General features: G+C 33.3%; 2 protein-coding genes and 1 pseudogene across 2 annotated transcripts; 2 read left to right on the forward strand and 1 right to left on the reverse strand.

The window, feature by feature from the left end:
• The first annotated feature begins 6331 nt into the window (after window positions 1–6331).
• On the forward strand, window positions 6332–6829 carry LOC107368648 (uncharacterized; annotated as a pseudogene).
• Window positions 6830–8228: 1399 nt separating this feature from the next.
• On the forward strand, window positions 8229–12384 carry LOC149093154 (uncharacterized). The gene is made up of 2 exons (XM_089268792.1): window positions 8229–10952; window positions 11992–12384. The coding sequence occupies exons 1-2, from the start codon at window positions 8229–8231 to the stop codon at window positions 12382–12384; spliced, it is 3117 nt and encodes a 1038-aa protein (XP_089124918.1).
• A 472-nt stretch (window positions 12385–12856) lies between these two features.
• LOC107371941 (uncharacterized) lies at window positions 12857–14568 on the reverse strand. The gene is made up of 2 exons (XM_015940090.1): window positions 14128–14568; window positions 12857–14020 (listed from the first exon to the last, which is right to left on the reverse strand). Exons 1-2 carry the CDS (start codon window positions 14566–14568, stop codon window positions 12857–12859), a joined length of 1605 nt encoding a protein of 534 aa, XP_015795576.1.
• Window positions 14569–15186: the final 618 nt, after the last annotated feature.

The following is a 15186-nucleotide window of genomic DNA, read 5'->3' on the forward strand; positions in this document are numbered from 1 at the left end:
TCGATATTTTATTAATAAAATTGACCATTAAATTAAGTTCAATGACCATGTTAACTAATGCGGAACTATTTCCGAACTTTATGAAACAATTATCCAAGTTCAAGTTTAAGATTAATTGTTTGCAATTAGTTTGAACATAAAAGTTTTTATGCTTCGATAATTGAAGGAAAAGGGTTGAATAATGATACTTTTGCACTAATAAAGTAAGTTTGGCTAATTGTTTTAATTATTCTTGGCTTAACAAATGTAACAATTTTAAGGTGCATAATCAACGAAAGGGTTAACAGTGTACGTGTTAGCATATTCTATGTAAATAATGGATCGTTGCACAAATGTAGCAATTTTACTGAATGCAATTAACGAACTGATAATGATACTAGCAATACTTTGTTCAATGTCAGATAATTATTTTTTCGTTTCTCATTGCTGAACAAATGTTTCAACTTTATTCAGCGAGGCATGAAATGAATAATTTCGATTGAAAACGGAAACATATAAAAGGGTTGCTCTCTCTCTCTGATGCTAAATTGTCCTTGATTTTTATTCACTCGTTTATTAACATCAACATCAACAACATCAACATCAACATCAACATCAACATCAACATCAACTACATCAACAACACATTCAAAGTTTTTTATTCAGTTTTTATTTAGTTTTATTTAGTTTTTATTTAGTTTTATTTGGTATTTTTTCGCTTTTTTCTTGTTTGTCCAACAAAGGTAAGTGTTTGTTTTTCATTCATTTTTTTTTTATGTCATTAACATTTATGTTGCTTTCTTCACAGGATCAAAACCATCAGCATCAACGCCATCAGCATCAACACCATCAGCATCAACGCCATCAGCATCAACACCAACAGCATCTTCCTCATAAACCCGAGCAAAAAAGTAAGTTTTTTATATTTCATTGATTTTATATTGTATATATTTAAATAATCTGAATTTTTTCTATTCTTTTCAGGGGCCCCAACACCAACAGCAAACCAACACCATCAACACCACAAGCACCAGAAACACCTACACCAGAAAAATATAAAGTAAGTTGTTTTTTTTTTCCTAACCCTTTTCCCCTTAACTGCACCTTATCAACCTTTACCTTTCCAACCTTTACCTTTACATGTACGTTTACCTGTAGAGGTAAAGGTACTTTTACTATACCTTTACATGTAAACGTACATGTAGAGGTAAAGGTATTTTTACTTTACCTTTACATGTAAACGTACATGTACATGTAGAGGTAAAGGTATTTTTACTTTACCTTTACATGTAAACGTACATGTACATGTAGAGGTAAAGGTACTTTAACTTTACCTTTACATGTAAACGTACATGTACATGTAGAGGTAAAGGTACTTTAACTTTACCTTTACATGTTAATGTTCGTTTACATGTAGAGGTAAAGGTATTTTTACTTTACCTTTACATGTTAATGTTCGTTTACATGTAGAGGTAAAGGTATTTTTACTTTACCTTTACATGTAAACGTACATGTACATGTAGAGGTAAAGGTACTTTTACTTTACCTTTACATGTTAATGTTCGTTTACATGTAGAGGTAAAGGTACTTTTACTTTACCTCTACCCTTCCTACCTTTACCTTTATCTTTCTTTGTTCGCCTATAAACCCTTGCGCATGCCCAACCTATACCTAAATCCCACCCCTCACCTATATGCATGTCCCTCCCTCTTTCTTTTTCCCTTTCTTTTTCCCTTTCTTTTTCCCTTTCTTTTTCCCTTTCTTTTTACCTTTGTTTTACCTTGCTTTTTCCCTTTCTTTTTACCTTTGTTTTACCTTTCTTTTTACCTTTCTTTTTACCTTATATGCAGCTTATATTTACCTTATATCTACCTAGCATTCACCTTTCTTTTTACCTCGTATTTACCCTTTGTTTCAGCTGGTTTTTACAATTCATTTACTTTTGTTTATCCTTTCTATCCACTTTTCATTTACCTTTCTTTGTACCTTGTATTTACCTTTGTTTCACCTTTCTTTTTACCTTTCTATCTACCTTTCATTACCTTTGTTTAAGCTTTGATACCTTTACACGTAAATCTATTGATACCTTTACGTTTCCAGATTAATGTACGGGTATCTTTACATTTGCATTATGTATTATGATCCTTTCACTGTAACTTACACGTACTGTACTTTTTTTGTTCTAGTACAGCTACGTTTACCTTTACACTACCTGTACCTTTCCTTTACACTACCTGTACTTTATCTTTACCTTAACTGTACCTTATCTTTACTTTATCTTTAGCTTATCTTTACTTTAGCTTAACCTTATCTTTACCTTAACTGTACCTTATGTTTACTTTAGCTTTAGCTTACCTTTTCTTTAGCTTTACCTTATCTACACCTTAACCGTATCTTATCTACACCTTAACCGTACCTTATCTTACCTTAACTGTACCTTATCTTTACTTTAGCTTTACCTTATCTTTACCTCACCTTCACCTTATCTGTGCCTTATCTTTACCATACCTTTATCACACATTTCCCTTACCTTTACATTACCTTTAACTTATCGTTATCTTCATCTTGAACTCAGTCCAACTCATTTATTTAGAAACTGTTTCTACTGACCTGAAAGCAGACTTTTTTGAATCTAGAAAGCATCTCCATGTGTATCTCTTTATGTTTAGATTTTTTTTTAGTTCACATTTTACAAATTTGTCTGGTGAATATTTCTTGTATGATAACTTATGCATCGTTTGAAGCTTAATTATAATTTCAAACCTTCTGTTTTTCAAAATAATATTACAAATGAAGCTATTGCAATTTCTTTTCGCACTGGTAGTTGATTGAGAGAACAAATTTTTGCTTTATCTAATTGATACAATGTTTGCTATTTCTTTATAGAACATGTATCGATTACGAAAAGTTCCAAACTCCATTTCATTGAAGATTGTGAAAGTTCAGGACGAGGCAACGCAAGTTAATGAACAAGATTTCGTTGAAGAAGAAACCAATAATCCTCTCAACTATGCCGATTTTTTAATTTCAATGCATGAGTTTTTGTCGATTTTATCGCTTATACCAATGAAATTTGTTCATCCGATGTTAGCATGTATCAGATATGTAGACTCAGCTAGATCTGAATTGTACATTTCAAGAAGAAATTACAATGCAACTTTGAGAGAACTAGAGAGCGAACCTTGAAATTTATGTAATTCCCCTTCATAATATTGTATTTTTGATAAGCAAATTCATTAAATTTATATTTCCAATTGAAACTTAATTGTTTTTATTTGATTTCAGCAAATCATGAAGGTTATTTCGACCACAATTTCATCAACCAGTTCAGGGAAAAACAATTGTATTCCTTCAAAGAACGACTCCTTTTGGAAAAATCAACCAATCTCGGAAGTTGTTCATTCACCGAAAATTCCGAAAGATGTAGTCTGTGTTACTGAAAATTCTAAGAACCCATGTTTAGCTTCACAATATGTAAAGTATTTGAAAAAATTGCATAAAAAAATCACATATAAATCAGCTTATTGTCAATCATGTAATAATTCTAGAACAATTAGACATATTGATAGGCAGAAAATTAATAAGCAAAAATTAAAAGTAAATTCAAAGACCTTATGTATATTTGCACATGGGAACAAATGCCCTAGAGCTCGACAACTCAATAACTGGTTGATCAACTGTAGATTTAAAATACATAAAATGAAAAATTGTAATCAACATTGTTCAATCATGAGACATGAGAAAAATAAACTCAATGTGAAAATTTCTGTATTGTCTTTAATCTGATAAAGCAAATAAATGTCAATAACAAATCCTTTTGTGTCTTTTTTCTCTATCAGATAGAAAATGATTTCTCCAGTAATTGAAAATTGGACTTGCCCAGAAACCATAGCCGCACTTAAAAAATATTTACAAATGAAGCACTTCATCAATAGATTACAGTCCTTCAAGAAGGCCACCTTAGGTGATGATGCACGTCGCGAAGCTCAGTCTTCTGGTTTTTATTATGTGGAAGAAACGAAAGTGGTGGCTTGTTTTTCTTGCGGTCTGCAAATACCCTTAGAGCTGGTTGAAAAAAATAAAACTAATGAGCTGCATGCTAACTTCAGTCCTGATTGTCCTTTTATTTGCTGGCGTGATAGCAGCCTTTGCACGGCATATTATTATAGCGACGCTTGCAAATATTATGGCAATCCCAAAGAAAATTTGCAATTGAATTACAGCGCTCCCTTGACTTTGAGATCAAGCAGAATCGGAAAGCATGCTGATATTTATTCTCAAGAGTTTCTTGAAAGCTTCGTAATAAACCCAGAAAAGGTTTATCAACTTTTTCAAATGCAAATTAATCGGAGATATTCCTTCAAAGACACTCCGTTACCAGAAAGGGCAAAGAACTTACTCGTTGAAAGTGGTTTCTTTTACACTGGGTTTCAGCGGACAATTCAATGTGCTTTCTGTAGACTGGCTACTGATAGCAGACGTCCGACAGCACACATCAAACTGCATCGTGAATTAAGCCCGAATTGCCCATTTTTAAACAATGAAAAATATGATATTGAAAGAAATTTCTGTGTGGTTTGCTTGGTCCAACCTGTTAAAATATTATATGTTCCTTGCCATCATCTGTCTGTTTGCACATCTTGTGATGAAATAATGAAGACTGAAAATCAATGCTGTCCAATATGTAGAGTTCAAATTAATGACAAGATCACTTGTATATCCCCTTAAAAGTAATTCGAAATTCCTTAGACCAGTACAAGATTTTATTTATTTCATTCATTCATTTATTAATTTTCTTTTGTTTTTCTTTTCTTTGTTCTTGCAGGAAAATGGTCGCTACACGTAGGTGCAACAATTTCCGACGCAAATTTGTAAAACGTGCACCATTAAGAAGCAAGATAATTAGTCTTTATTGGGTGCTGCGCGTCAACAAGGTTGTCTTTGGTGCAACGCTTGATTCGATGGTGCGTACACTAGACGCTGCTTTGATGTCGCCATTTTTACGTAGTATGGGACAATCGGAACGGGGCTACATCAAGAATATTTTGGAGGAGATAGAAGAAAATGAATTTTATTCAGATGACTCAAAACAGTTGCTAAACAATCTCTTAAATATGTGGATCATGATGAAATCATAATTATTCCTTCATGTATTTTTATACTTTTTCATGTCATATTTTCAAAATGACTTATGTACACGGTTATTGGGTTTTACTTTTTAGTTATTAAATATTTTTTACTCATAATCATGTGTTATGTTTTCTCTAACCGGGAAATTTTGCTATATAAAACATGTATAATGAAAATTTTATTTCAGTTGCAAACGAAACATTGTGTTGACTACATGAATCCTTTCATCAATAAGCCTGTTGTTGGTAAGAGTGTCTACATTTATAATGGCACTGAATTGAAAACTTTCGACTCATGTTTTATATCACATTTGAAGGAAAATTTCTCCAAAAACAAGCTGACGAAAAGTTTAGGAGGTTCATTGATAGGACCAGTTGAAAAGATTAGTGAGAAAAGTTTCAGACTAAAAGGTGAGATATTTAATTACAAATGTAAATTACTAATATTTCTTCTATTTTCAGAGCGTATTGCAAGTAAGTATTTTGACATTGTGATAAACTTCTTTAAAACCGGAACCGTTATGCATAGCCAGCTCTCGTTGCCTGAAAAATTAGAATTGGGTTACGTTTTAGATTATTTTGGGATAAATTTGGACCAAAACTCACTCGAGTATGAAAGTTTAAATGAATTAAAGTGTCACCTTGTTGCATATGCCCACCTTTCAGATGATCACGTGATCATTGACTTAGTTAATTACTTGATCCGTGACTTACATCCTGAATTGGTCGGGCTGAGTATATAATGGTGAGCATAAGTTGTAAAGTGAACACTTGCAAAAAAACTTGCAACCAATGTCGTTTATATACTGTAAGTGTTCTTCAACTCCTTCAATAATTGCACAAGCAAAAGATAAATTAGGATATATTATTTATTCCACCGCTGACGTTAAATTATCTCCAAACCAATCAGCTATAATTAAAACAGGAATCCGATTGAAACCTCCTCAAAGTACATTCGTACAGTGCTCTGCAAGTCCCAATTTGTTGAACCGTAGTGTTTTTGTTATCGCTCCAGTGATTAAAAATACCTTCGATGATGAATTCATCATCATACTACACAACTTTAATAATAGTGTTGTTGCGATAAATGCTTATGATGAACTCGCTCTAATAACTCTTTGTAGGGCGGAGGTAAGCACGTGGACACACCTTCCGATTTTAGAAAATTTTGCAGACTAATTTAGCATAAAAAGACGAGATTTTCATAAAAGTTATCATTCAAAATGAGTATGTTCTACAGTAAGTGTTACCCAGATGTCTCTACTCCATCTAGAGGCACAATCGACTCAGTTGGATATGATTTACAGTCCTATGAAAATTTGGTTCTACCATCAAGAAAAATAACTATTGTGAAAACAGGAATCAAGGTTCAACCTCCTGCTGGTTGTTACGTTAGACTAGCCTCACGTTCAGGTCTCGCTTCGAAAGGAATTGTTGTTCACGGTGGTGTTATTGACCCTGATTATACAGGGGAAATAAGGGTAATACTTCATAATTGGTCTGATGAGGATTTCACAATCACAAAAGGGATGCGTATAGCGCAAATGATTGTCGAGAGAGCAGAAGTTCCTGATTTGGTTGAAGTGGAGCAGTTAATTAATGTTGGTGAGCGCGGTAGGAGTGGCTTCGGATCGACTGGGATTTAAGTATAAAAGTTCAGCAGCACTTCATTTTTTCTTCATTCAGTTTCTTCTCATTCAACAGTTAAAGTTTCATCATGAGTTCCAACGACGAAAGTTCCAATGCCTCTCAACAAGTCGCAAACAGTCTTAAAAAACCTGTACACCGTAAAAAATTCACCGAAGAATTTGAGCAACTGCTCAATGTTGAGATCAGTCAAACCTTGTGGGTTACTGTTCACAAATCACGGTCTGCACAAGGAACAACGTTTGTTGACATTCGTCGTAAGAAGGAAGGACAGTGGCAAGGTAAAAAAATCTACATTCCAACACGGTACGGGTTGTTTCTCAAGTATAAGGAGTATGAGAAGCTTAAAGAGAGATTTTATCATTATTTGAAGCAGACTGATAATGGTTTCCAGTTTTCCATTTTTCCTGGACGCACTCTGCTTGGTGAAGTAGCTGCTGATGGGAAATCCTTTGCGCTGGAATTGAAAACTGAGTCGAAAGAATCAAAACTTGTTCTAACAGACGAGGAGATTATTAAACTGAACTCTCATTCTGTTGTTGATGGTATTGCTGCAGCAATGTGTCAATCTATTTATGATTGACCTATGCAGTATTTTAAGTTACACTTGACAAGTATTATTCAATTATTATGAAAAAACTTATTACTTATTTCCACTTAATCTATACCTTTATTATCTTTTATTTTGGTTGTCATTCATTTGGGTAAAAATTTAATAAAAAGAGAGCTCTCCCAAAAATTCTGTTTCAAACTTATTTAAAGCAAAAACATTTGACTTTAGTTTCATTATTCAGAATGTTTTCGTGCTCAACATGTAAGCAAAGTTTCTTGAAATACAAATCTTTTCTTCTGCATAAAACAAAGTGTAAAAAAGTTGTCTGTAAAAAATGTAAAAGTAGCTTTTCTTCGTTAACTTTCTTAAATCATCTTAATCAATGTAGACAAAAACAGAGTGAGGATATTGGAGATTTTGCAACATTCAAATTGCATAAAAGAAGCTATAGAAATGCTTTAGCTGTGTACATAAAAGCTGATGGTTGGAAATCAATTGAACATCTACTAGCTGTTGAAAAGGAAAATATCCAATCTTTGCTTAAATATATCATTGAAAGAATTGGATCTGTAAAAGTGCAAGCATGTCTTCTACTTAAATTTATCAAACAGAAAACCGAAGGAGGAACGGATACAACAGAAATTTATAAAGTTGCTGAGATGTTAAGCCTAACAAACCTGCATCATATTGAAACTATTGTTAAAAACTGGATTGAACAGATTGAGTTGGCTATCGATCAATTCACACAACGTGGAAGTGGATGGGTGCTTCAGAGTGTGAAGGTTCTTGAGATTCGTGTTGGAAAACTGAAAGAACATAGTGGAGGCTGTGATTCAACAAAATTACCATCTGATTTCAACAAAAAGAAAAGTTTATTATCTCCAAAATGCAGAAAAGATTGTTTCAAATGGTCTATCCTTATGGCTTTACACCCTCAAAAAATGAATAAAGAAAGAATAGGGCATTACAAAGTTTTTGAAAAGCAATATGACTTTAGTCAAGTAGATGGTATGACAACGCTTTCACAGGTTAAACGCTTTACTAAACGAAATAATGTTTCTGTGAATGTTTATACACTAACACCTGATGAAAAAAAGAAAGTTGTTCCGCTAATGGTTGCTAAGGAACGTCAGTTGAAGCATGCAAATCTTTTCTTATTCAACGAACATTATTATTGCATTACAAATTTCAATGCATTCATCAAAAGCAGTCGATCCTGGGAGCGTTATTTCTGTTATAATTGCTGTTCAGGTTTTAGAAATCAAACAGCGCTATCTAAACATGAACTTGTCTGTTACAATAAAACTGCACAAAGTGTCGTTCTCCCTGGTCAGGAAAACATTCCAACTAAATGTAAATTTAGACAGATACAAAAAACGATTAGTTATCCTTATATTGTCTATGCTGATTTTGAAGCTCTGTTGGTAAAAACTAACAAAGCTTTAACTAAAAATACGTTTGAATATCAAAAACATGAAGCATGTTCGTTTGGATTAGTTGCAATTGACTGGAATGATAAAATCTTATTTCAAAAATTTTATCGCGGCTTGAATGCAAGTCAAATATTTATTGACACACTTTTGACGTTGAAAGATTTCCTTCGCAACCATCTTGAACAGCACAAAAAACCAGCACAGCTGAGTAATTTTGAAAGACATGTTTTTGAAGCATCGACTCAATGTTATGTTTGCAACAAGCAGCTGCAAGATGATAAAGTTATCGATCATTGTCACTTGACTGGGAAATTCCGAGGAGCTGCGCACAATCGATGCAATCTCAAAATGCGTTTACCTCATAGGCTTCCAATCATATTTCATAATCTGAAAGGTTATGATGCTCATTTACTAATCAGAGGTCTAAAAACAGATAAAATTCATAAAATAAATGTAATACCGCAAAATACTGAAAAGTATATTGCGATAATAATGGATGATTTCATCTTCTTGGACAGTTATGCTTTTTTGCTATCTAGCTTGGACACATTAGCACATAATTTATCAACTGAAGAAAAGAAGAAATTTTTGTGTCAAACCTTTTCCGACGATGATTTACCATATATTCTGAATAAGGGATCGCTGCCTTATGAATACATGGACTCTTGGGAAAGATTTGAAGAAGAAAGTTTACCATCTATTGATAAATTTTTTTCGCATCTGTCACTGAAAACAATTGATAAACAATCGTACGATAGATTGCTTGATATATGGGAGCATTTTAATTGTAAAAATCTTGGGGACTTTCATGATATTTATCTTAAAGTTGATGTTTTACTTCTTGCTGCTATTTTTCAAAACTTTCGTGCGACTAGTTTGAAACAGTTTGGATTAGACCCTTGTCACTATTTCTCAACCCCGGGACTAACATGGGATGCCTCCTTGAAGTTCACTGGTGTCTTGTTGGATCTATTGACTGATATTGACATGGTTTTAATGATTGAGGAGGAAATAAGAGGAGGAATATCTTGCTCAATGTGCCGTTACGCATGCGCTAATAATGAACTATCAGAGAAATTTGATCCTAATCAACCAAGCTCTTTTTTAACATATCTTGACGTTAACAATCTCTACGGATATGCTCTTAGTGATGTTCTGCCTTGTCGAAAATTTGAATGGGTTCCTCCTTACATGTTTCAAAGTGTAATTGAGGAAATTTTGCATTCTGATTCTGACCGAAAAACTGGTTACATTCTAGAGGTTGATCTTGACTATCCGTCATGTTTACATGATCTTCATAATGATTATCCTTTGGCACCTGAAAGGATAACTGTTGAATATGAACAGTTGAGTGGTTATCAAAAAGAAATTGTGAGCTTTTTAGAAGCTGCAGGCATTAAGCGTTACAAAACTAAGAAACTTGTTCCGAATTTGATGAACAAAGAAAATTATGTTCTGCATGAGAAAAATCTTCGTTTCTACATTGAGAAAGGTCTAGTTTTGAAAAAGATTCATCGCATTATTAGTTTTGAGCAAGAAGCTTGGCTCAAACCATATATTGAAATGTGCACAGAAAATAGAAAAAAAGCTACATCATCATTCGTTAAAGATTTTTGGAAACTAATGGTAAATTCATTGTATGGAAAAAGCATAGAAGATAAAAGAAAACATAGTAAAGTCATAATTGCTACGAATGGAAAACAAGCATTACAGCAAATCAGGCAGCCAATGTTTGAACAATTTTACATTCTAGACAATGATCTTGCAATAATCAAGTTGAGAAAGTTTGAAGTTATTCTCGACAAACCGATTTATTTAGGGTTTACAGTCTTGGAACTATCAAAGTTACACATGTACAGACTACATTATGATCATTTCAAACCTAAATATGGATCTAGATTGTCTCTCATCTACACTGACACCGACAGTTTTATTTATAAAATACAAACAAAAGATTTATACAATGACTTGCAAGAATTCAATTACCTTATGGATTTTTCTGATTATCCGCAAGCACACTTTTTGTACAGCATTGAAAATAAAAAGAAACTAGGATATTTGAAAGATGAAATGAATGGGCAAATAATTGATGAAGTAGTTGCAATAAAAGCTAAACTTTATGCTATCAAATATGGTACAAATAAAAAAATGACTGCTAAGGGAGTGCAAAAAGCAATTGTTAAAAGTGGGATTTCAATAGAGGATTATAAGGCTTGTCTTTTCGAAAATGTGTTATTGAAGCATAAAAACTTTAGGTTACAGAGTAAACATCATGCTATTTCTTCAGTAGAGATAAATAAACTATCTTTTTCTCCACTTGATGACAAGAGATACATTTTGGACGATGCAGTTAGCACTTTAGCATACGGGCATTATAGAATTGTAAAATAAGAATATACAAAAGGTAATTAAATTATTAAACTTAACATCAAACCCAAACCCACCTTTCCTAAATCACTGCGCAACTTCCAGTTTTTGTTTCATTCTGTAATTTAATCAAAATCTTTTGTTTTTTATCATGTTGCAGCAAATCATGGCTCCAAGTAGCAAAGAAATTTCACTTTTCTTCAAAATTCAAGCTACGAAAATTGAGTTTGATAAATTGTTCTTGACTTTGGCAAAGGAATGGATACAGCTTACTTTCATTGAAAGACAAAAATTGAAACAAATGAAAAGTTTATTTCTGGAATTGCATCATGATGAGCGATGGTCAGAAAAAACAAAAGCTTATTTCAAAAGAGTAGCTGCTGATATTGGTAATAGGGAGGTTATTTTCTTGCACGCAAAGCTGAGAAGAGAAATATCAAACGTGTGTATTTGGTTGGAAAATTGGAAAAATTATGAGAAAAAGAATCAAATTTATAACAGGACGAGAGAAGAACAGCCATGTAGTAGCGGTCTTGGTAGAAAGAAACGAAAAAACGAGCACTTTATGCACTATTTCTTGGAACAAGCCAGATTATCTAAAGAAGCGAGAGGAGAAACACTACCCATGCAATTAACTACTGAGCAGACGATTGAAACTGTTGTGGAGTATCTCTTGACACGAAACAAGTTTATCTCATGATTAAACCAATACATTTTTTCTGTATTTGTATTTTCTATTTAATGTAATCTCTACTAACTTTTTATTTTAATTAAAAGTCTTTTACAATAATTTGCATGTCCATTATACCCATCTCTTCCACACATCCCTAAATCATTTTCTTTTTTGCATTTTATTAATGTTTCTCTTTTCTTTCTTTTACAGATGGCAAAGTATAACATGAAACAGCGAATGATGAAAATCAATCAAAAAAAGGCAAAGAGAAGCCGAATCCCTCTGGTGGCAACTAGAAAGCCATTCGTTTTCGAATTGACGACGAGAATGCTGATCGAATTATGGATTAAAAGCATAAAATGGGGTGAAACAAAAAAAGAATCAGAACAGCCAGAAACCGAAATCAATATGGAAGAGTTGGAGCAATGGTGTAATGAGGGAAAACCCGAGGCAATAAAATTTGAGGATCCTGCTTTGAAAAAAATGGACCTGTGCAATAAACCTATACCGGTGATAGAGGGGGATTCATGGGAAGATGTTTTTAAAGCATGGGATGAAATGGAAATTGATGATATTGCAGATACTATTTCCAACGTTTTGTAATTTCATTCTTTGATTTATTCATTTAATTACATTTAATTTTAAATCTTATTTTAATAAATTTTGTTTATTATATTTTCATTGTGTTTTTGTTCACATTTCAAAAAAGGTAAGTAAGAACCAGTAAAGCAACTTTTCAAGAAAGAGATACAAAAATAACCACATTTGATCGACAAGTCTCCTTGAAATACATCTACATTATAGATATAATCATAACGTTTACAGTTTCTTTCCAAATAGGTTTTTATCATTTCAGGAGGTTGCTGCCCATAAGAATCGAAATAAATTCCACTGCCGTATATTGGTATAAATACTGCTGTCCAATGTGAGCCAGATTTCCAGCTTGGATCGAGATTGATTACGATTCCGAAAGGTTTTGGAAACAAAGTAAGTGGAAGTTTATCAATTGCGTATACTCCTTTGAAATTTTTGTATTTTACGAGTTGGTTTTGTATATCTAATGTTGTTAAAGCCATCAGTAGTCCGTGACAATATTACGTGCTGCATCAATTTGTAGAACGCTATCATATATAGCAAACACCAGCATATGCATCCCTTCACTAAGAGCAGAAGAAAATTGAATATCCATACGAACATTGCCTCTCTTGATCATAGATAATACACCTGAATCACTTGCGAGAGTACCATCATCGGTTAAATCAAAAACTAGAAGTGGATATTTATCAGAATAATTTTGATATTTTAGATTGATTTTAGGTATCCCATTATCTTGATTCATGGAGCGGAAAACATTAAAGTATTCTCTCATGAATAATTTATTTTTGAAATCTGGCTGATAAGGTGTACTCGGTATCTTAGTTCCATTCACTACAATCGTAGCACTTTGCAGATTTTTATGTTCGAAATTGAATGAGTCTTTTGTCAATTTCGCATTAAATGCATCATCAGAAACAAAACCAACAATAATTTTGCGTGGTAACTGTCCATTGTATACATTGTCAATGCTATTTGCAGCAAAGTCTTTTGGTAGATGAAATGATTTGACTTCATTCCTTTGAAAGTAATACTTTGCCGGACTCTTTTCCAATTGTGAAGTGATTGCCATTTGTACTGGAGCATACAATTTAACTCTTCTTATGAAAAGAGAAAGCTGTGTAAACTCTACACTCAGCGGAGTTACTTCTGTTGCGCTGTTCAATCCAAAAGTCTGCGGTGCACATTTGAATCGTAACGAGATGGGCACATTATCAATCAAAAATTTTTCTTGTTGAAACATTGGAGCGTGAATAGGTATTATAATGTCAAACTCTTTTTTATCTTTGATTCTATCAGATCTTGTTGATTCTGTATCATTTATCATTTGACAATCATCAAGGGGTGATTTATACTTGAAAAATATATCATCTATGTAAGACTGATAGTGGTATAAACTATTTCCAGGTGTGACGTTTACACTCCCAAAATAAACATCAAGTTGCTCAAATAGTGAGGCAGCAAAATTGTTTGTGGGTGTAACACTTTTTCCTGTGGGTACGTCAATCTTCATTTTTGCATACAAATACGTTGCAGAGAGGTCAGTATAGTGTTCCGAAGCTGGCACTATGAATTCAAATACATTAGCTTTCGCAATCGAACCTATTGGTCTGTATTCTGTGTCATAAATACTTTCAATGACAGTCTGTGTTGGGGGAAATTGAAATAAATCAAGTTCAGCAATAGTGGCTGGAGACGAAGATGCATGTATATACTCCATTATTTGAAAATATCTCGTTGTTTTCTTATTACTCTCCTCTTTTTGATTCCTTTCTTTTTGCTCACTCTTTTCAGAGTGTGCTTCTTCACTTTACGTAAAGATTTTTGCGGTTTAGACTTTTGTCTCCTTTTATATAATCTTTTTCGTCCACTTCCTTCTTGTGTCACAACCTTCTCCTTGATTTTAGCTAGTCCTTTATTCGCTAAATCTTTAACACTGTCTTTAAAAGCTTGTTGAATTTGTGGGTCTTGTACTACACGCTTACCGATACTGACTCCTTTATTCAGAGCTTCTTTACCCAAATACCGTATGACTGGCATAGCTAAGCGTGAGAAGAAACTACCAAAGCCATACCCTCTTTGGTACCTAGGACCTCTGACTATTCTGATGTCTCCGAATCCAGAACCGACTTGATGTGCAAAATAGTCATTGAAATCACTATCTTTAGGACAGTAAGTTTTTCTTTGAATCATTTTATTCAATTCATCATTTCAATACATTGTTTTCTTTATATTAATTCTTTTTACGAAAATCTAAGCTTACAAAAACTCTTCCAATGTTTGCAAATTTAATCTGCTCTCCAGTATCATCCAAGCAAAAAATCGCAATATTTTCGATATGGTTTTTCCGCACTGGATAATATATTCGATGCTCAAATGTACAATAACCGATTCCTTGATAAATACCAGTCGTCAGTGGTACTGCTCTCAATACAGGCGCTTTAGTTCCTCCAACCGCATGATCTCGTATGATATCAGTATATACGTACATCAGATTGACATTATTTTTATGATAAAGAGGTGTTGTTACTACAACTTCCTGTTTGAAATGATCAATATTATCGATTAAAGCATCCGCTGATGGAGAGAAGCCTAAATATTCCATTAATTTCCCGTCTGAAAATTGCGGAACAAAAACAGTAGATGCAATTTCTTTGTATTTCTCAGTGGCTTCTCCATCTGCAGCACTATAAGTGTGCATTCCATCAATAAATATGTTTTTGTAATAATGTCTTAAAGGCTTCGGGACCGGTGCATTTGACAGCGTGCCTATCTCTTCTAAATCAATGTTATAATCTTTTTTGTATTTTG

The sequence above is a fragment of the Tetranychus urticae genome, chromosome 3, assembly GCF_039701765.1.
Source record: "Tetranychus urticae isolate SD_2017Ah chromosome 3, NJAU_TeUrti_SD_1.0, whole genome shotgun sequence".
NCBI classification, from domain to species: Eukaryota; Metazoa; Arthropoda; class Arachnida; order Trombidiformes; family Tetranychidae; genus Tetranychus; species Tetranychus urticae.

Coding starts and splice junctions, on each gene's coding strand:
- LOC107371941 (XM_015940090.1), bottom strand. CDS start 14,568: ATGATTCAAAGAAAAACTTACTGTCCTAAAGATAGTGATTTCAATGAC. Junction 14,021..14,127: donor AAGGAATCAAAAAGAGGAGA/GTAATAAGAAAA, acceptor CCCCCAACACAG/ACTGTCATTGAAAGTATTTA.
- LOC149093154 (XM_089268792.1), top strand. CDS start 8,229: ATGGCTTTACACCCTCAAAAAATGAATAAAGAAAGAATAGGGCATTAC. Junction 10,953..11,991: donor TTTCAATAGAGGATTATAAG/GCTTGTCTTTTC, acceptor TTTCTTTTACAG/ATGGCAAAGTATAACATGAA.